Here is a 21856-nt window from a genome sequence, read left to right as displayed (position 1 = left end):
TTTTTAAGCCATTTTTGCTCTTTTCGGCTCACAGAACCCAGGTCAGTAAGCGCAGTGTCTCCTGCCGAAATGCCGGCAGTCAGTGAAAATGCCTGGTCATGGGAGTCCCAGTAGTACCTTTAGGTTACAGCACAGCTCACCGCCCGTTCATTACAAGCGTGTCTAATGCCTGATTGGGCCAGGCCCATCCACGTTCACTGCCCTTGAGCACCCTCAAGAAATGCTTTTTTTTTGGATGGTCTTTGTCCAGTTCTTATCAAGCTGCTTGTTCTGTTAAGTCCTGGAAGCACGCATCACCTCCATTTGTACAAAATGTGTAGCTTTTCTGGACTGGCCAAGATAGTCACCCCATACTACTACGTCTTCATGGGCAGTTCATTCCACTGAAGCAACAGAAAACTTAACTAACTGTGATCTGCTAGTCATTTTAAAACGTCCTATATTATTTCTTCCTCTCCATTTTTTGGAAGAAGAAAAAAAAAAGGTGGCTCATTGAGTTCAGCATCAGTACAAGATTCAGAGTAGTATGCTGCTGCTGCTGCTGCTAAGTTGCTTCAGTCGTGTCTGACTCTGTGCAACCCCATAGACGGCATCCCACCAGGCTCCCCTGTCCATGGAATTCTCTAGGCAAGAATACTGGAATGGGTTGCCATTTTCTTCTCCATCAGAGTAGTATAGTACACACCAAAATGTGATGTGTTGTTCATAAAACTGTATTTTATGATGGTGGTGGTATCTGGGCATTCACTAGAAATCTAATAAACTTCTTATCTCATTTAATAAGCATAGTCCAGTCCTGGTCGTAATTATCAAGATATAAAGCCAGCTGAGATAACTAGGAAGCTTTACATGATAATAAATGTTGTTATTCAAATCGATTTACATGCCTTGAATTGAAATAAGAGCTACCATTGCAACAGTCAGAAGCGTATTATGCGGCCTGAAACTGCCTCTAATCTGAGCAGTAGCAAATTTCCCTCCATTGCAGCGGCAAGATTATTCTTAGTAAAGAGAACTTGAACAGATGAAGATAATCATATGGTTCTCCTTAATTAAATCTGTTAAGAGTGCGTAGAAGTGAATCACTGTAAGTCTTTATTTGTCTCCATTGTTTCAATTCTATGAAATAGGACAAAAAAAAAAATCGCAGCTGTTTAAACGCTGCTATCTCTGTGATGTGCCTACAGCAGAGCTGTCAACACTTGGTGATATAATTGAGGGCATCTTGTGATTTAGAAATAGTTTGGTAACTGGAAATTGTGAAGGAATAACCACGGTGTTTAACATTTAACGCAGTTAGCACAATGGCACCCTACATGCAGGACTCAGTAAATAGTGACAGTGATCGACTGTCAAAACTCAGCAGAGCTCTGGTGCCGTGGACCAAGAGTTGTCTCAGTCACAATGAGACTGTTTTTAGAAATGTGATGTTTCTGTCTCGTAATAATTTCCTTGGTGGGGAAAAGTATGTTCCTGAGTATTAGATGATGAAATGCTTGCTTTTTATGATATGAAACACATTTTAGTAATGGAAGGAAATTCATTTTATACCAAATCATGCCCAATTATGTCTCATAAGCGATACAGATACCCCAGTTTTGGGCGTAGTCTTTCAGACCAGCTGAGATATTCTGTTTAAACAGCTGTTGAGTTAACTAGGCAACATTCGGTAATCAATACAAACATAGACACTTGCTCTGGTTAATTGCTGATCCCAGCAGCAGCTGCGTCATTATGTATCAACCATCTCTTCTCTTTGGATGTGGCATTATGTTTGGGGCAGCAATAAGTGAAGTTACTGTATGAGTCCACTGCTTTCTACTATTAGACTGTCTAAAAATACACACAGCTCCAGTTGTCCCCTCACTAATAGCTGAATGCCCTGGTATAGTTATAAAGGATTTTCACATTAATTAGCTCATTCTTTATCTTCTTTGACTGTAAGCTCAAATAACTCACAATTTACAGATAGGAAATTAAGGCATAAAGATGTTTAAACTGTGTCTAAATTGATCACCCTAACTCTAGTGAAATTATGTCTAGAATATAGACCTTCTGAATCTTTGCCCTTTTGGGGTATTCTTTCCATGATCCCATTTTTCTCCTATTAGAGTTGTTAAGTAGTACCTGCTAATATATAATGAATATTAATTATGTGCAAAAGTACTTTGACTTAGCAACTAACTCAGTTGGTAAAGAATCTGCCTGCAGTGCAGGAGACCTGGGTTCGATCCCTGTGTCAGAAAGGTCACCTGGAGAAGGAAATGGCAAAGCACTCCAGTATCCTTGCTTGGAAAATCCCATGGACAGAGGAGCCTGGAAGGCTGTAGGCATGAGTCAGGCATGACTGAGTGACTAACACTTCACACTTTCATAAGTACTTGACCTCATCAGTACAGAGTCATCAACCCTATGATATAGGTCAGTTCAGTTCAGTCACTCGTTCATGTCTGACTCTTTGAGACTGCATGGACTGGAGTATGCCAGGCTTCCCTGTCCATCACCAACTCCCTGAGCTTGCTCAAACTCACGTCCATCAAGTCAGTGTTGCCATCCAGCCATCTCATCCTCTGTCGTCCCCTTCTCTTCCTGCCCTCAATCTTTCCCAGCGTCAGGGTCTTTTCCAATGAGTCAGCCCTTCACATCAGGTGGTCAAAGTAGTGGAGCTGCAGCTTTAACGTCAGTCCTTCCAGTGAATATTCAGGATTGATCTCCTTTAGGATGGACTGGTTGGATCTCCTTGCAGTTCAAAGGACTCTCAAGAGTCTTCTCCAACACCACAGTTCAAAAGCATCAATTCCTCAGTGCTAAACTTTCTTTATAGTCTACCTCCCACATCCATACGTGACTACTGGAAAAACCATAGCTTTGACTAGATGGACCTTTGTTGGCAAAGGAATGTCTCTGCTTTTTAATATGCTGTCTAGGTTGGTCATAGCTTTTCTTCCAAGGAGCAAGCATCTTTTCATTTCATGGCTGCAGCCACCGTCTGCAGAGATTGCGGAGCCCAAGAAAATGAACTCTGTCACTGTTTCCCTTGTTTCCCCATCTATTTCCCATGAAGTGACGGGACCAGATCCCATGATCTTTGTTTTTTGAATGTTGAGTTGTAAGCCAGCTTTTTCACTCTCTCACTTTCATCATGATGTGGGTACAGCTATCATTTTTTCACATAACATGTAAAAAACTGATGTTCTGATTACTTAACTTTGTTATTGTTACATGGTCTTCCTTGGTGGCTCAGACAGTATAGAATCTGACTGCAGAGCTGGAGCCCTGGGTTTGATCCCTGGGTTGGGAAGATCTCCTGGAGAAGGGAATGGCAACCCGCTCCAGTATTGTTGTCTGAAGAATTCCATGGCCAGAGGAGCCTGGTGGGCGACTCTCCATGGGGTGGTAGAGAGTCAGACACAGCTAAGTGACTAACACACACAGCTATTGTTACATATCTGGTAATGGTTGTTGGATTTGAAATCCAGTCAATCTCACTCAAAAGTACAAAGACACTGTTTGTCATGTTGGCATCCCCATCCCTTTGAAATCAGTACTTTGTATTTCATCACGTTTAAATGTTTATTTTGAAAGTGGAAGTCGCTTAGTCATGTCTGACACCAGAATACTGGAGTGGGTAGTTGTTCCCTTCTCCAGGGGATCTTCCCAACCCAGGGATCAAACCCAGGTCTCCCACTTTGCAGACGAATTCTTTACCAGCCGAGTCACCAGGGAAGTCCTCAAAATAAACATTTTAGTGGAATGTTAATATCAAGTAATGTAGATTAAGATGTTTAGGAGGCACCAAAGTAAATGATTATTCATGGATTGATGATTGATATCATGTCATTGAGAGTATACACATATTCCACAACCAGTCTAATGGTTGGTGGTGACTGGTTCTGTTTTCCTTGCTCAAAACCTTTTCTGTTGTGGAGTTTTGCTTTTAATTTCTGATTCTTAATTTTTTTCCTCAGGTCTCAGCCTAAACAATGTTCCTTCTAACAGGATAGGTCAGGGGTTCCTCCTGTGTACCCTAAAAAATATATGTATTATTTCTTTAATCACGTTCATCCCTTTAAATATAAAGAACTTGTTCAGTGTTTTATCTCCAGTCCGGCAAAATATCTGTCATGTTGTTGTTGTTGAGTCACTCAGCCGTCTCCGACTCTTCGTGACCCCAAGCACTCACATACTGGGTACATCACTTGTTGAATGAGTTAATAATGACTTCAGTGACTTAAAATTTGCATCACATGATGTATTTTAAGAATGATGACAGGAGATGGTAGTGGTTCCAAATTCTAGAAGAGCTGCAAAGTGCCTTTCTGAGGTCAAAGAAATTATATTAAATAATTGGAAGCCATTGGTAAGCCTACAAGTGGGTGCAGATACCTTAGGCTTATGCTTGTGAGCCGATGAACCCTGAGGGATTATCAGAGAGCGTGCAGATTTAGTGGTACTGTATGATTTTTGTCTGGCATTATTTCATTCTTTTTAATGGCTGAGTAGTGTTCCACTGTATATATGTATCACATCTTTTTTATCCATTGCTCTGTCAATGGACATTTATGTTGCTTCCATGTCTTGGCTATCGCAAACAGTGCTGCAGTGAACATTGGGGTACATGTGTCCCTTTGGACCATGTTTTTCCTCAGACATGTGCTCAGGAGTGGAATTGCAGAGTTATATGTTAGCTCTATTTTTAGCTTTTTTTAAGGAACCTTCGTATTGTGCTCCACAGGGGCTGCACCAATTTACCTTCCTACCAACAGTGTAAGAGGCTTCCTTTCTCTTCAGTCCCTCCCCAGCATTTACTATTTGTAGACTTTTTGATGATAGCCATTCTGGCTGTTGTGAGGTGATAACTCATTGTAGTTTTTATTTGCATGTCTCTAATAATCAGTGAGGTTGAACATCTTTTCATGTGCCTCTTGGGCATCTGTAGGTCTTCTTTGGAGAAATGTCTGTTTAGGTCTTCTGCTTGTTTTTTGATTGGGTTGTTGTTCTGATGATATAAAGCTGCACAAGCTGTAAATTTTGGAGACTAATCCCTTGCTGGTCACATCATTTGTAAATAGTTTCTTCCATTTTGTGGGCTGTCTTTTCATTTTGTTTATGCTTTCCTTTGCTGTGCAAATGGTTTTGAGTTAAAACAAACAAACAAACAAAAAGCATGTTTGTGTTTAATTAGGTCCCATTTGCTTAGTTCTATTTTTATTTCCATTACTCTGGGATATGGATTGACAAAGATACTGCTGTAATTATGTCAGAGAGTGTTCTGCCTATGTTTTCCTGTAAGAGTTTTATACTGTCTGGTCTCACATTTAGGACTTTAGTCTATTTTGAGTTTATTTTTGTGTATGGTGTAAGAATGTTCTAATTTTATATTTTAAGATGGAGCTGTTTCATTTCCCCAGCATTTATAATTTCTTAAACTTTCTTATTATGAAAGGTCTTCTCATCTATAAAACAACTTTGGCAGGGAGTCAAGAAGGCGACCTCTCACCTCTTGGTGTCCATGCTTTTGTGAAATCCGTTCCTCTCAAATGTGGGTGGTTCTGCTGATTTCCTTCTAACCAAGAGAATTTGGTGAAAGTGATGAGGTACCTGCCACTCCCCCAGTCATGCTACTAATATGTAAGACTTCCTTTAATTATGTTACAGGAGACTGCATTTAGGGGGTCTATGCAGATATTCTCCTGCTAACTTATGAAATAAACAGCCACATTTAGGAAGCCCACATGGCAAGGAACTGCAGGAGAGCTCCAACAAATAGGCATCAAGAGTTTGGGGGACCCATCCTTTTACTCCAAGTAGAATAGGCCTGCATTATTTGTTTTATACTTTGGAGTCTATACACAATTCATTAGGACAAAAATAAAGTCTGCTTTAAAAGAAAGCACAACTTTAAAAACATAGATCTTTCAGTTTTTTTATAGTGTGAAAAAGAGAATATAAAGATGAGAAAAGTAAAGCCCAATTCATTTAACGTATATCTGAATATTCAGTGTGTTTACATACAGTATTTCACTATTCATATCAAAGCATGTAGATGTAAGTAGGATGTGGTCCAGAGTACATCATGAGGAACGCTGGGCTGGAAGAAGCACAAGCTGGAATCAAGATTGCTGGGAGAAATATCAATAACCTCAGATATGCATATGACACACTCTTATGGCAGAAAGTGAAGAGGAACTCAAAAGCCTCTTGATGAAAGTGAAAGAGGAGAGTGAAAAGGTTGGTTTGAAGCTCAACATTCAGAAAACAAAGATCATGGCATCTGGTCCCCTCACTTCATGGGAAATAGATGGAAAAACAGTGGAAACAGTGTCAGACTTTGTTTTTTTTGGGCTCCAAAATCACTGCAGATGCTGATTGCAGCCATGAAATTAAAAGACGCTTGCTCCTTGGAAGGAAAGTTATGACCAACCTTGATAGTATATTAAAAAGCAGAGACATTACTTTGCCAACCAAGGTCCGTCTAGTCAAGGCAATGGTTTTTCCCGTGGTCATGTATGGATGTGAGAGTTGGACTGTGAAGAAGGCTGATCGCCGAAGAATCGATGCTTTTGAACTGTGGTGTTGGAGAAGACTCTTGAGAGTCCCTTATACTGCAAGGAGATCCAACCAGTCCATTCTAAAGGAGATCAATCCTGGATGTTCATTGGAAGGACTGATGCTAAAGCTGAAACTGCAATACTTTGGCCACCTCATGCGACGAGTTGACTCACTGGAAAAGACTCTGATGCTGGGAAAGGTTGGGGGCGGGAGGAGAAGGGGACGACGGAGAATGAGATGGCTGGATGGCATCACCGACTCTGTGGACATGAGTTTGAGTGTACTCCGGGAGTTGGTGATGGACAGGGAGGTCTGGCGTGCTGTGATTCATGGGGTCACGGAGAGTCGGACACGACTGAGCGACTGAACTGAACTGAACTGAACTGATAGCTTGATGGTAAATGTTAATAACCAGTTCAGAGCCACAGAACTGGTCTTCTCTATTGATTGTCAGTGGCTTGGATTACCCTATGACAAAAGTTATAGATTATTGCCTCTAAAGTCTACATGGGGAAATTACTGAAGAAGTAAAGATACTTTTTTTTAATTTTAAAATAATTTCACTACATGGATTAATGCTCTTTAAACCATACTGTTTATGGTCCTGAATTATCCCACCCCTTCATCAAATATGGGTGAAGTGAAGTCGCTTAGTTGTGTCTGACTCTTTGCGACCCCATGGACTGTAGCCCACCAGGCTTCTCTGTCCATGGGATTTTCCTGGCAAGGGTACTGGAGTGGGTTGCCATTTCCTTCTCTAGGGGATTTTCCCAACCCAGGGATCAAACCCAGGTCTCCCTCATTGTAGGCAGACGCTTTACCCGCTGAGCCACCAGGGAAGCCCCTCAAGTATGGGTTCAGTTCAGTTCAGTTCAGTCGCTCAGTCGTGTCCGACTCTCTGCGACCCCATGAATCACAGCACGCCAGGCCTCCCTATCCATCACCAACTTCCGGAGTTTACTCAAACTCATGTCCACAGAGTCGGTGATGCCATCCAGCCATCTCATTCTCGGTCGTCCCCTTCTCCTCCCGCCCTCAACCTTTCCCAACATCAGAGTCATTTCCAGTGAGTCAACTCGTCGCATGAGGTGGCCAAAGTATTGCAGTTTCAGCTTTAGCATCAGTCCTTCCAATGAACACCCAGGACTGATCTCCTTTAGAATGGACTGGTTGGATCTCCTTGCAGTATAAGGGACTCTCAAGAGTCTTCTCCAACACCACAGTTCAAAAGCATTGATTCTTCAGTGCTGAACGGTAAATACAGAAATGGCTAACTTTTGTTGAGACCATAGTGTGTGTCTGGCAGTGACCTCACCATTTTATATTTAATCCTTGGAATACCCCTATGAGGTAAGTTATGATATTTCTCCATTTGTCCAGGGCCAGCTGATCCCTGAATGGTCAGGAAACCTAAGATTGAAGAGCTACTAAGAGGCAGGGCGTCAGTAAGTTCTTGTTGAATAAGAAGAGGTAAAAACTCAGTTCCTTGTTCTAAATTATGGAACAATTTATACTCAATAAAATGAACCGAATTTAAGGGTTCAGTTCTATGAGCTTTGACAGCGATACATACTCATGTAACTACTACTCCAATCAAAATACAGAACATTTCCAAAAAAACATTCCTCATGCCTCCTTCTATTCAGTACTTAGTATTATCCATCTTTTTTTAAAAAATGTATCCATTGTGCTGGATGTGAAACTAGTGAAACTGCATTTTATTTTAGTGTGCATTTTCCTGATTATTAATGATGTTGACTATCTTTTCATGTGATTATTTACCGTTTGTATGTCTTCTTTTGGACTTCCCTGGTGGTCCAGTGGTTAAGAATCTGCTTTCCAATGCACTGGATGTGGGTTCGATCCCTGGGTCAGGAAGATCCCCTGGAGAAGGAAATGGCAACCGACTCCATGAGTCTTTTTCTTATTTTGAATTGGTGTGCTTGTCTACATGGTGCTGTTTTTTGAAGTTCTCTGTATAGCTTAGATATTATTTCAGAGATGTATGCATTGCAAATATTTTCAGTCTGTGGCTTGCATAGTCATGTTTAAAAGTGTCTTTTGGTGAGCAGACGTTGTCTTTATAATTTTCATTGAAGTTCAATTTATAATTATTTTCATTGATGGTTAAAGCTTTCAGAGTCCTTGTCAAAAGTTTCATCTGTTTCAAGGTTGTAAAGATGTTTTCATTTGTTTTCTTCTAGAAAGTGTATGGAGTGAGGAGGGGATTTAGATATTGATATTCAATTGGTCAAGCATAATTTAATACAAAGCTTCTTCTTCCCTCACAGAATTTCCTTGGCAACTTCTCAGTTCATTTTTTCCTATTACACATTACTGAGAAATAGTGTGTGTAAAATTGACTGGCTCCATTTGAAGGGTATAATTTGAAGAGTTCTGTCAAGTATATAATCCCACAAAACCAACATCACAGTGAAGATGGAGAACATTTCCATAACCCCTGTCTTGGTTTGCTAGAGATGCCATAATAAAGTAGCACCAACTATGTGGTTTATACAACAGAATTTCATTTACTCACAATTGTGGTGGCTAGAGGTCTGAAGTTAAGTTGTCAGCAAGGCTGGTATCTACTAAGACCTCGTGCCTTGACTTATGGATGGCTGTCTTCTTCTGTGTGTTCATGGGATGTTTTCTCTGTTCTGGGTCCCAGTCCCATTTTTTAGAAACACCTTTTAAGGACACCAGTCACACTGAATTAGAGTCCACCATAATGGCCTTATTTTACCTTAATTCCCTCTTTAAAGACCCTGTCTTCAAATGCAGTCACATTCTACAAAGCGTTAAGCCTTTAGCATATTCAATTTGAGAGGACACAACTCAGCCCATAATACCCCCAAAAGATTATTCATGCTCTCTTGTAGCCCATTCCACCATCCGCCCCCACCTCAAAGCTACCGCTCTTCTGTTTTTGCCACTATAGATTTGTTTGCATTTTATATAAGTGGAATCTAGTATATATCGGGTTTTTTTAAATCATTTTATTTATTTCGGTTGCACTGGGTCTTCAGTTTTGCTCCAGTTTTTCTCTAGTTGCAGCAAGCAGGGGCTGCTCTTGTGGTGTGAGGGCTTCTCACTGTGGTGGCTTCTCTTGTTGTGGAGCACAGGCTCTCGTGTGTATGGGCTCAGTGGTTGCGACACACTGACTCAGTTGCTCCGCTGCATGTGGGAATCTCCCCAGATCAGGGATCAAATCCATGTTTCCTGCATTGAGTGGTGGATTCTTTATGACTGATCCACCAGGAAGCCCCATGCATATATTGTATTTCATACCTGGCTTCTTTCTTTCACACAATTTTGAGAATCATCCATGGTGTTGCATTTGTAAATAACATAATACTGTTGATTACTGAGCAGTATTTCATTGGCTGCATGTACCATATTTTGTTTATCCATTCATATTTTGATAGATATCCGGGTGGTCTCCAGTTTGCAGCTACTAAGAATAAGGTTGTTTTGAGCATTGGTATATAATTCTTTTTGTGGCCTCATGTTTTCATTTACCAGTTACTTATCTAGGAGTGGAATAGCCGAGGCTTTCTGTTAGTTGTACATGTAATTTTTAAAAAATCCACTCACTGGAAAAGACTCTGATGCTGGGAGGGATTAGGGGCAGGAGGAGACAGGGATGACAGAGAATGAGATGGCTGGATGGCATCACCAGCTCAATGGACATGAGTTTGAGTGAACTCCGGGAGTTGGTGATGGACAGGGAGGCCTGGTGTGCTGTGATTCATGGGGTCACAAAGAGTCGGACACGACTGAGCGACTGACCTGAACTGAACTGAACTGAATAAATTTTTAGACTAGCTGTGTCATTTTACATTTGAGGATCAGTGTATGTGTATTCCGTTTGTTGTGCATCTGACCAGTAGTTTGTATTTATATCCTTTTTAATTTTATTCGTTGAATAGGTGCACCCAGCTAATTTACAACTTCAACCTTTTGTATACTTAATAAAAGTTATGAGAAAAAGGATTCTTCTCTGTTCTTCACAGCTGTATTCTTAGATTTTAAGAGCTCTTTAACGAAGAGTTGTGTGGTGGATATGTATTGATTCAAAAGATCTTTTCCCATATTATTTTCCCTGCTTACTAGTTAATGGTTGCATTATTAAGCCTCTACTATAATCATAACACCATGCTTAGCTTTATTAGAAGCAAAAGGTCTTTACATCAAAGGGAGGAAAACACAGAACAAGATCTACTGTATGACAGGTGGAAATACATACTTTCAGTTCAGTCCAGTCACTCAGTCATGTCCTACTCTTTGCGACCCCATGGACTGCAGCACGCCAGGCCTCCCTGTCCATCACCAACTCCCAGCGCTTGCTCAGACTCACGTCCATTGAGTCAATGATGCCATCCAACCATCTCATCTTCTGACGTCCCCTTCTCTTCCTTCCTTCAATCTTTCCCAGCATCAGGGTCTTTTCCAATGAGTATCAGGTAGCCAAAGTAGTGGAGTTTCAGCTTCAGCATCCGTCCTTCCAATGAATATTCAGGACTGACTTCCTTTAGGATTGACTGGTTTGATCTCCTTGAAGTCCAAGGGACTCTCCAGAGTGTTCTCCAACACCAATTTGAAAACGTCAATTCTTCAGTACTCAACTTTATTTATGGTCCAACTCTCACATCCATACATGACTACTGGAAAAAACACAGCTTGAACTATGTGGACATTTGTTGGCAAAGTAATGTCTCTGCTTTTTATTATGCTGTCTAGGTTGGTCATAACTTTTCTTCCAAGGAGCAAGCGTCTTTTAATTTCATGGCTGCAGTCACAATCTGCAGTGATTTTGGAGCCCCCCCAAATAAAGTCTGCCACTGTTTCCACTGTTTCCCCATCTATTTGCCATGAATGGATGGGACCAGATGCCATGATCTTAGTTTTCTGAATGTTGAGCTTTAAGCCAACTTTTTCACTCTCCTCTTTCACTTTCATCAAGAAGCTCTTTAGTTCTTCACTTTCTGCCATAAGGGTGGTGTCATCTGCATCAGTTCAGTTCAGTTCAGTTCAGTCGCTCAGTCGTGTCCGACTCTCCACGACCCCATGAATCACAGCACGCCAGGCCTTCCTGTCCATCACCAACTCCCGGAGTTCACTCAAACTCATGTCCACAGAGTCGGTGATGCCATCCAGCCATCTCATTCTCTGTCATCCCCTTCTCCTCCCACCCCCAACCTTTCCCAGCATCAGAGTCTTTTCCAGTGAGTCAACTCATGGCATGAGATGGCCAAAGTATTGGAGTTTCAGCTTTAGCATCAGTCCTTCCAATGAACACCCAGGATTGATCTCCTTTAGAATGGATACCTGAGGTTATTGATATTTCTCCCGGCAATCTTGATTCCAGCTTGTGCTTCATCCAGCCCAGCATTTTGTATGATGTACTCTGCATATAAGTTAAATAAGCAGGGTGACAATATACGGCCTTGGCATACTCCTTTCCCAATTTTGAACCAGTATGATTTTCAAAACAATTTTAGTCCCTAAAGTTTAATTATATGACTTAGATATTTATGGAAACATTCAAGAGGATATTTTAAATGCAACACGTTCAGTGATAACTTGTGATAATTGGTAAAATTGTAGTAAAAATTCTTAAATTACATTTTCTAAGCCTGTAAATGCCATGACTGTGTGGAAACATTTTGTAAAATATAATGTGTAATTTTTTAAAGCAGCATTGTTTATGCCCATTTATAAAGAATAGATTATAGACTTTTCTTAGATAATCTAGGGTAGGGGGGTGTAAAACACTTTAACTATCTGAATCTTGTCAGAGTGATATTCAGGTAAGCATTTGCCACTTAAGTACTTCCGTTTCCCACTGATTGGACATGACAAGACATAGCCAAAATGACTTGTGGGTTCGTTGTAAAATTCTTAAGAATAAATATTATTTGAAGACTCATATTTTATAGATTTTTGGCAGTTTTTCATGCCATTGAGTCATTTACTCTGTATTTCTGATTTTTTGCATATTATACATCTGTTTAAATAATATTCTGCTTCATGATTTTCAGTCAGTTGTAAGATTACTCAAGACAAATCCCCAGATGTTATAACTGTCTACTCTCTTACTGATTCAAACAACTTGAATCACTGAATTCTATCAATGTGTTCTCAGATTTGACAGATCAATAGCGCTAAGGTTTTAATTGAAGTAATTTCTCACTTGAGACCCAGAATGCAACTACTTCAACAAATGAATGCGATTATATGGTGGCCAAAATGATGCTACAATGTTTTTTGAATGCTTTTCAGTATGAACTTGGAACATTTTTTATACTATCAAGGATTGGCAAACTTTTTCCATAAAGGGCCAGATAGTCAATATGAAGGCTTTTTGAGCCACTTCCTCTGTGTTTCAACAGCTCAATTCTGACCTTGCTGTGCAGAAGCCGCATTGATAATACACAAATGAACTACAGCCGTGTGCAATGCATTTCATTTTGGACTTGGAGATTCGAGTATCATTTACTTTTTGTGTAGCACAGAATGCTTTTCTCTTTATGCTTTTAACCACAGAAAAATGTAATACCATTCTTAGGTTATGGGCTGTACAAAAACAAACCCTAGGCTGCATTTGTTCAACCAGGCCATCATTTAATGAGTCCTGATATAGATGCTCATGTAAGTTGTGTATTTTTCTTGGTTGTAACTACTAGTGGACCAAAAAGGAGAACAGTTTCTGAAAAACAGGCACACAATTCTTTAAGACGTGTATTTCACACTGTTCTGTCTGACGTGGTTTTCTGATATCTTTCTACAGTTCTCTACCTCTGAGAGATGAAATAGATTTTTTTTTTAAATTCTTTCCTTGATACATTCTAATTCATAGCTCCCTTGTGCTGCCATGTGATTTGCAGTCCTTTTAAACCTTGTGGTCTGGACACCTTTCTCACTCCTATGTGAAGACTATTAATTATAAATGCTTTAACCATGCAACTATTGTATAGTATACAATGCCTACTTTCTATAGTATACAATGATTAAACAATTTATATTTTCTAAAACTAGAAATGAGAAAAGTTAAATCTGCTTTATAATGTCAGAAAGTAACTGGAACATGTGTTTCTGTTTTCAGGGTGGTTATAGCAATAGCATTCAACACTAATAATTTGAGTAGCGTGGATGAAGTAGCACATGTATTTCATTATGTCTAATTCTCATATCCAACTGATTTCTCTTTGGTTTTATTACTTGTATTATTTTGTTAATGTTTGCGATCAAGAAGAAAATTTTGAATGAGCTTTCTGTAATTTCCTGGTACAACATAAGGATTTGTCAGATAAAATGGTACTTATGTAACAAAAATTGCTACATAAATGTTTTCACTGCTTTCTGGACCCTGAAAAAAGCACCACATGAAAAGTGCATATTTGTCACATACAGAGAAAGCTTCGTTGCATTCTGTGTTGCTAAGCCGAGGATCTGACAGTTCTAGCAGGAAGGTTTAGGATCTTATGCTTATTGAAAGGAAGCTTCCTCCCTGTTAGCTGCTCCAGATCTCAGTCGGCTTTCTCCGCCGTCTCCTTTCCCTCTTTGGGCTCTCCGTGGGCCTGCGCCCAGAGAGGTCCCTCTGTCGTAGCGGATGGCAGATTTGCAGAAAAGTTTGAAACTCTCTTCTCACCCAGACTTCTGTCTTCCTTGGTGTCCTGGATTCATGCAGCCTTAGGAGGGAGAAGGGGATAATGGAGTCTGCTCAACCTGCCGACTGCAGCTGGGGGTCCTGCAGGCTTGCGTCCCCTGTTCCAATGTGCCTGCTTGCCTGCTGAGTTGCGTAAGTCGTGTCCAACGCTATGTGAGACCGTCGAGTGTAGCCCGCCAGGCTCCTTTGTCCATGAGATTCCCCAGGCAAGAATACGGGAGTGGGTTACCATGCTCTCCTCCAGGGGATCTTCCCTACCCAGGGATGGAGCCCATCTCTTTTAACCTTTCCTGCATTCGTTGGCAGGCAGGTTCTTCACCTCTAACCACCTGGGAAGCCCCCATATTCCACTGCTGTCCCCCAAACACCCTTTTGAGTGTAACTTGCAAGTGTGTTTTCATTTAAAAGTTAGCAACTGAAACTGAAATGAACTTAAAGGTATTTAATTACATTTGTAAGCAAATAAATATAACTGCGAGGGGACAGGGCTCCATGGATATGTGACACACATTTGGAGCAGTATGCCAGATATTATCTTAGTACATTGTTGAAAATAGTTTTGACCTAGCAGATCCCCTCGAAGGGTCCTGAGAACTCCCCAGCTCTATGTATAATACTTTGACAAGCATTGGACTATATATACTACTTTCATTATCATTTTATAACATAAACAGATTTTTTAAATGTGTTAGTGAGTACATTTATTTTATAATTTGTGCGCCAAGAATGTCCTGTTTTGTTTTTCCCAAAGGGTCCTTCCTGCTGGGCGGATGTCTTAATCCCAAACCAAATGAGTGGTGAATGCCAGTCTCCAAACTGCCCTGGGACTAGAGCGGTAAGTACCGGTCGGATCTGTTCTTTCATTATGGCATCTCCAGCGTTTACTGGGAAATTAAATTAGAGACAAAATGCTAATTGAATATTATCCATCCATTTTTTATATTTACAAAAAAGGTTATCAGATTCAGAAGTGTCACCAAGAATTCTAACTGTATCATTGCCTTCCAGTGTCATTTTCCTAGAGACTTAGCCATTTGGAGTGACTGTGTTGAAACAGGACAATTTAAATTCCTCACAAGGTGATATTCATGGAATATAAAGAAGATCCCATTCAGAGTTTGGCAAAAGAAAATAACAATGCTATACATTCATGCTTTTCCTAATGCTATGATATTTTACCTTTACATTCCCTGTCATTCAGAATCACTCTTTCTTAGTGGTTTTCTGACACAGTGGGCTTTTAGAAAATCTAGAATGGATGGCCAACTGTAAATGCAATCACCATCCTCTGTTCTCTGTAATCCCATTTTCTTTGCAAACATATGACATATCTCTCATATAGAGAAGATATTTCTGCAATGAGACCCTAAGTACTGAAGTTATTTTAAAAATAATGTTATTATTATGGTCCTGTTCATAATTTGGATATTGTTAAAATTTTTACTTCGGAAATCCTTAGGCCCTTCATCATCTGACTGTATATGTTCTCCAGTCTGTAAGTACGGTCAAGGCACCGACACAAATGTTAGTGTTGGTTCACAGACCGTCGCAGCCAGCCGGCACTAATGTATTCTCTGGCAGAGTGTTTGAGCTTGATCATCACACGTGTCTTCTTGCCCCAATCTGCTGGAGGATTGCAAGGCTCTGGAGAGAGCAGTGAGCAGCAGTAAAGATCATTCTCCATCAAATGGGACTGGGGACACTGAACAACTTTTTATTCATGCAAATCCTAGTGCAAAATAGTGACTTGTGTGTCACTGACAGATAGCAAGGCATAATGCAGTGTTGCAAGTTTGCTATTGCTAATTAAAGTATATATATTTTATAGGGAATAATTAAATATACTTACATATGTGTGTATGTATGTGAGTATAATAGGTATATCTCCGTAACATGCAGATATAATTATATTTAATAATAATGTAAATCCCTTGGTACATATAATATTACGATAGCATCTTTACAGCAATGTGAAGTCCTTTGAAAGTCTACTTCAATCATTGACGTCTGACTGCCTCCATGTACCTTCATATTAATTGGAAGGATTCAGCTTAGCAGAATAGACAGTCTTGTGTCTTTAAAGATTCAGCTTCAGATCAGTCAAAGGCAGATGATGTGTTGAGTAGGGTTGAAAATCTTGCCTTTTCTTACTTCTTGTATTTTCAAGTTACTTATGTATAAATACATAATGCTTAGTATAAATTCATTTATATTGAGGTTTTATTTCTGACAGCATGGTGAGCTGATACCCTAAAAAAATCCTTGCAGTACATGCTATATAAAAATACTGAATTGAATTACAAATACATATCTTTTAAAGAATGACTGTGCTGACATAGTAAGGAAAAGTTTATATGCCAAAAGTATAAAGTATATAGTTCTGGCTGTTCTCCAGAAGGAAAATCCTGTGAGCTAAAGTCATTCACAAGCGGGGGTTAGGGCTTCAGACCAAGAAAACACTGGTGAGTTTAGGGCCTCATCAGGGTAGAAAATGAAACCGTAGAAGTATCCTATGAAGAACCTCCTTTAAAACATGATCTCCTGGGATCAAGTGGAGAGAGGAACGTTCTAGGGATAGTTGCCTATTTTATTTTCACTCTAGATAGAAATGTTAAATTAAAAATTATGGTAGTTGACAGGAAATTAGCTAAATGGGTTGAACAGTGAGTGAAAATATGAAAGAGAAATTATAACTTAGATCTGAAATTTGACCTAATGGAATATACTTAAAATAATAAAAGAGAAGTTAAACACATGGAGGATAAAATTATATTTCTGAAGAAAATAATAGAGAGAATAGTGGAAAGGTGATATTTTAAAAGGTAATGAGGGACTTACCTGGCAGTCCAGTGGTTAGGACTCCATTCCTCCACTGCAAGGACACAGGTTTGATCCGTGGTCAGTGGACTAAGATCTGGCATGCCACATGATGCTACTAAAATAATAATAATAATGAAGCAGGGCTTTCCACAACTTTTAAGACCCAAGAATACCAAGGGGTAAGAATAAAGTGAAAGTCACACCTAAATCGATTGCTGAAACTGTGGAACATGGAGGTCAGAGGAAAGATTCAAAAAGCATCAGAGTGAAGTCTGGTTGCTACACAGGAGAAAGAATCGATAGTTATTTAATCAATATGAACATCAGAAGGCAGATGAAATGGGAACAGTATCTTCAAAACTGAATGAAAATAAATGCTAAACTAAAATTGTATTTTAAAAAAATCTTTTAAAAACAAGAGTTAAGAACAACAACTAAAAAGGCATTTTCAGGTAAATAGGAACTCAGGGAACCAACTTCCATCTAAAACTTTCAAATAATTTCTAAGTTAAATTATTTCAGGCAGAAATATAGTGATCCCAGAAGAAAAGCCTGAAATGTGAGAAGGAATGGTTGGGAAAAAACCTAAACAAAATATAACAGTCAATATGATAACATTTAATGATTGGAAATATATGTAAAGATAATATAAAGTTGCTGGGCAATATTTCATGTAAGCATGGAGCATAAAATTAAAGCAATGTGAAAAGTTTAATTCTTTCTTCTTTGCCCTTATATTAAAGCCATGTTTCTGGATTGTATTTTTACAGTGCAGCTAAATATAAACCATGATTCTTCTATTTTCTAAAGCTTTGTATGTAGTGTTTGTTTCTAAAGAAAGTGAGAAGATAGGCATTTTAAGTAGTTTATAATGTTTACATTTATGGAGTATTTTAAATTTTTGACGCAGTTTTATATACTGTATATGTTATATTATCATAAAACTTCCATTTTCTAGCACTTGAATAAAACATCCATATACTTAAAATTCAAAAGAGTAGGGTCTGTAATGTATTCTTAATTAATATTTATGCACTTAAAGATTAACTCAATCATTTTACATAGCAGCAACTTTCACCTTGGTTTATAAGACTACAAATATAAACTTGACCTTACCTACGCTTTAGGCAGAGAAATCTGAAACGAAGTCAGTTCTACACTTGTCACTGCTGTCTTAGAAAGAAGCATCACAATAGTTCTGAAAGACATCTTACGTTTTTATGAAAAGAGTTCTGGCCAACTCAAAGGGTGTGCACTTGAGAATAGGTGGAACAAAAATCAATCAGCATTTTTCCATTAGTGAAGTTAGTTCAACTTTGGATATGATGTGGACGTTTTATGTGCCTTGGGGAATACATATTTTTTCTTACTTGCACACATGTAGACTAAAGCATACCTAGAGCCTTACTCTCTAGGCATTATTCCTGAGTTCTGAATCACAGCTTTTAAAAGTGAGCATCCCCTGTCTGTCAAACACTCCCCTGTGAAGATGTATGGCTTAGCAGTGCTTTTTTGGTAATGAAGGGTTTCGTAGCCAACTTGACAATTCAGCAGTGGGGTTCAGGACCAGGAATAATCGCAGGGGGAAAAAAATGAAAAAAAAATCAATTATATCTTGTCTTGGTCTGTGCAGACTGCTATACCAAAGTGAAAGTCTCTCAGTCATGTCCATCTCTTTGCGACCCCACGGACTATACAGTCCTTGGAACTCTCCAGACGAGAATACTGGAGTGGATAGCCATTCCCTTCTTCAGGGGATTTTCCTAACCCAGGGGTCAAACCCAGGTCTCCCTCATTACAGTTGGATTATTTACCAGCTGAGCCACAAGGGAAGCACAAGAGTATTGGAGTGGGTAGACTATCCCTTCTCCAGCTGATCTTCCCGACCCAGGAATTGAACTGTAGTTTCCTGCATTACAGGTGGATTCTTTACCAAATGAGCTATCACGGAAGCCCCAAGGTATCATAAATTGAGTTACTTATGAACAACAAATACTTACTTCTGACAGTTGTGGAGGATGGAAGTCTAAGATTAATGCACCAGCAGATTCAGTGACTGGGAAGAGCCCACTTCCTGATTCCTAGATGGCATTAGCTCACCATTTCTTCCTGTGGTGGCCAGGGCAAAGGAGCTCTGGGGTTTCTTTTATTTTGTTTTTAAAGAATTTTTTTTCCTTTTAATTTAATTTTATTTTTTTATTGGAGGCTAATTACTTTACAATATTATATTGGTTGGTTTTGCCATACATTGACATGAATCTGCCCTGGGTGTACATGTGTTCCCCATCTTGAACCCCACTCCCAGCTCCCTTCCCATCCCATCCCTCTGTGTCATCCCAGTGCGCCAGCCCCGAAAATCCTGTCTCATGCATCGAACCTGGACTGGCGATTCATTTCACATATGATAATATACATGTTTCAATGCCATTCTCCTAAACCATCCCACCCTCGCCCTCTCCCACAGAGTCCAGAAGACTGTTCTATACACCTGTGTCTCTTTTGCTGTCTCGTATACAGGGTTATCATTATCATCTTTCTAGATTCCATATATATACGTTTAGTATACTGTATTGGTATTTTTCTTTCTGGCTTACTTCACTCTGTATAATAGGCTCCAGTTTCATCCACCTCATTAGAACTGATTCAAAAGTATTCTTTTTAATGGCTGAAAAATACTCCATTGTGTATATGTACCACAGCTTTCTTATCCATTCATCTGCAAATGGATATCTAGGTTACTTCCATGTCCTTGCTGTTATAAACAGTGCTGCAATGTACATTGGAGTACATGTGTTTCTTTCAATTCTGGTTTCTTCGGTGTGTATAGGGCACAGCTACCTCATGTGACGAGTTGACTCACTAGAAAAGACTCTGATGCTGGGAAGGATTGGGGGCGGGAGGAGAAGGGGACGACAGAGAATGAGAAGGCTGGATGGCATCACCGATTCGATGGACATGAGTTTGAGTGAACTCCGGGAGTTGGTGATGGACAGGGAGGCCTGGCGTGCTGCGATTCATGGGGTCACAAAGAGTTGGACACGACTGAGCGACTGAACTGAAATAAACCCTATTCCTGAGGGTTCTGCTTTCTTGACCTTATCACATTCTAAAGGCCCCCACTCCAGATACCATCACAGTAAGGATTAGGTTTCAACATATGAATTTGAGGAAGACAAACATTCAGATCATAGAAAAGTAATAAATAAAGTAATAAATAACCAAGGTCATTGTTTTATGCCTATTAAGGGGTGTTGATTCTACCCCTTAACAGCCTATAGCATGCATTATATTTTATATCTTTGAGAAGTAAAATTGTTTTTTAGATTGATTTTGACCAGAGTTAAGCTTCCCTGGTGGCTCAGAGGTTAAAGCATCTGCCTCCAATGCGGGAGACCTGGGTTCGATCCCTGGGTCGGGAAGATCCCCTGGAGAAGGAAATGGTAACCCACTCCAGTATTCTTGCCTGGAGAATCCCATGGACGGAGAAGCCTGGTAGGCTACAGTCCACGGGGTCGCAAAGAGTCGGACACGACTGAGCAACGGAACGGAACGGAACAGAAGCTCTTTTACATAGAATTTTCTTTCTTATCAGAAACAGTTGAGAAGAATCTCTTAAATAGCTCAAAGACTTATTTCAAGTGAAACTTGATATTAAAAACTATCCTCTGAATTATAATAAATGATATAATTATTAAACTCAGTGTAGCAAATGGAGAGTTTTCATCTTATTCAATATGTAATTTATTTCTTTCATTTCTCCCTGTTAGGCTCAGTATGTGTCATCTGGTACATTAGTTTGAATATAAGTTAATATTCATAATCTCCATCTTTGTTTTCATCTTCTGGGAAGATGTTGACCAGGACACATTGAATATTAAATAAGTGTCACCAAATAGTGAACAATTTTTACTTATAAATCATTTCCATATTTTATGTCCCAAAAGTTTCTTAGTAATGTTTTAGTTTAAATCAGATTACTGCACTTGAAGAGCTCTGTTTTTCTTTTGGTTTCCTTTTATGTTGTTTTAGGCTTAACCAGGATCTTCTAAAATGAGTCTTAGGATTTTTCAGGATGGTTTGCTGGTGTGGATGATATGTTCTTATTTTTTCCAATATCTAATAAGAATGGAAGGTTGGCTTTGTTTTGTTTTAAGAAAAAATCTGAGGTTGACCAAGTTGTCACTGAGATAGCCACAAATGAAAGCCTTTTCCTGCACAGTGTAAGAGTCATTGGCTGCATTTCTTGTGTTGCCCAAACTTACCTGCATTATGTAGTATTTTTAATGGCTGAAAAATACTCCATTGTGTATATGTACCACAGCTTTCTTATCCATTCATCTGCAAATGGATATCTAGGTTACTTCCATGTCCTTGCTGTTATAAACAGTGCTGTAATGTACATTGGAGTACATGTGTTTCTTTCAATTCTGGTTTCTTCGGTGTGTATAGGGCACAGCTACCTCATGTGACACATCACAGACATCTCCAAACACATTTAAACAATCCCAGCCCTTGTGGTTCCAGGGTCCTCATCAAACCTGAAGGGCCAGCTGCGTGGAGCGGGGAGAATGCAGACAGAAAGCAAAGAGGGAAGACCACATTGACTCCTCTCATTCTGCCCTCAGCCCTGGTAGAAGAGAAATGGTCTCCCTGTCCTTACACTGTTCTCTAGTTATATTTTCTAAATTCTAAATGAAATAGAATTGTAGTCAAACTCAGATTATGATTGAATGGTATCTAAGCATGATAAAATGTTCTTTGTTGTCTGACATGCAATTTGGGTGACAAACTAGAAACTTCTTACAGCATTTT

General features: G+C 39.5%; 1 protein-coding gene across 5 annotated transcripts in view; it reads left to right on the top strand.

The window, feature by feature from the left end:
* PRKN (parkin RBR E3 ubiquitin protein ligase) overlaps positions 1 to 21856 on the top strand; it is a 1261621-nt gene that overhangs the window by 579004 nt on the left and 660761 nt on the right. For all 5 annotated transcript variants that reach the window (XM_088840889.1, XM_055433926.2, XM_055433924.2 and 2 more), the window contains one exon: positions 14976 to 15059. In XM_088840889.1, the coding sequence (XP_088697015.1) occupies positions 14976 to 15059 (84 nt within the window). The remainder of the gene's footprint in view (positions 1 to 14975; positions 15060 to 21856) is intronic.

This window comes from Moschus berezovskii, chromosome 10, assembly GCF_049115385.1.
Source record: "Moschus berezovskii isolate FMDL1 chromosome 10, NW_MosBer_1.0, whole genome shotgun sequence".
NCBI lineage: Eukaryota > Metazoa > Chordata > Mammalia > Artiodactyla > Moschidae > Moschus > Moschus berezovskii.
Note: the sequence above shows the minus strand (reverse complement) of the source record. Positions and strands in the feature narration are given on the sequence as shown.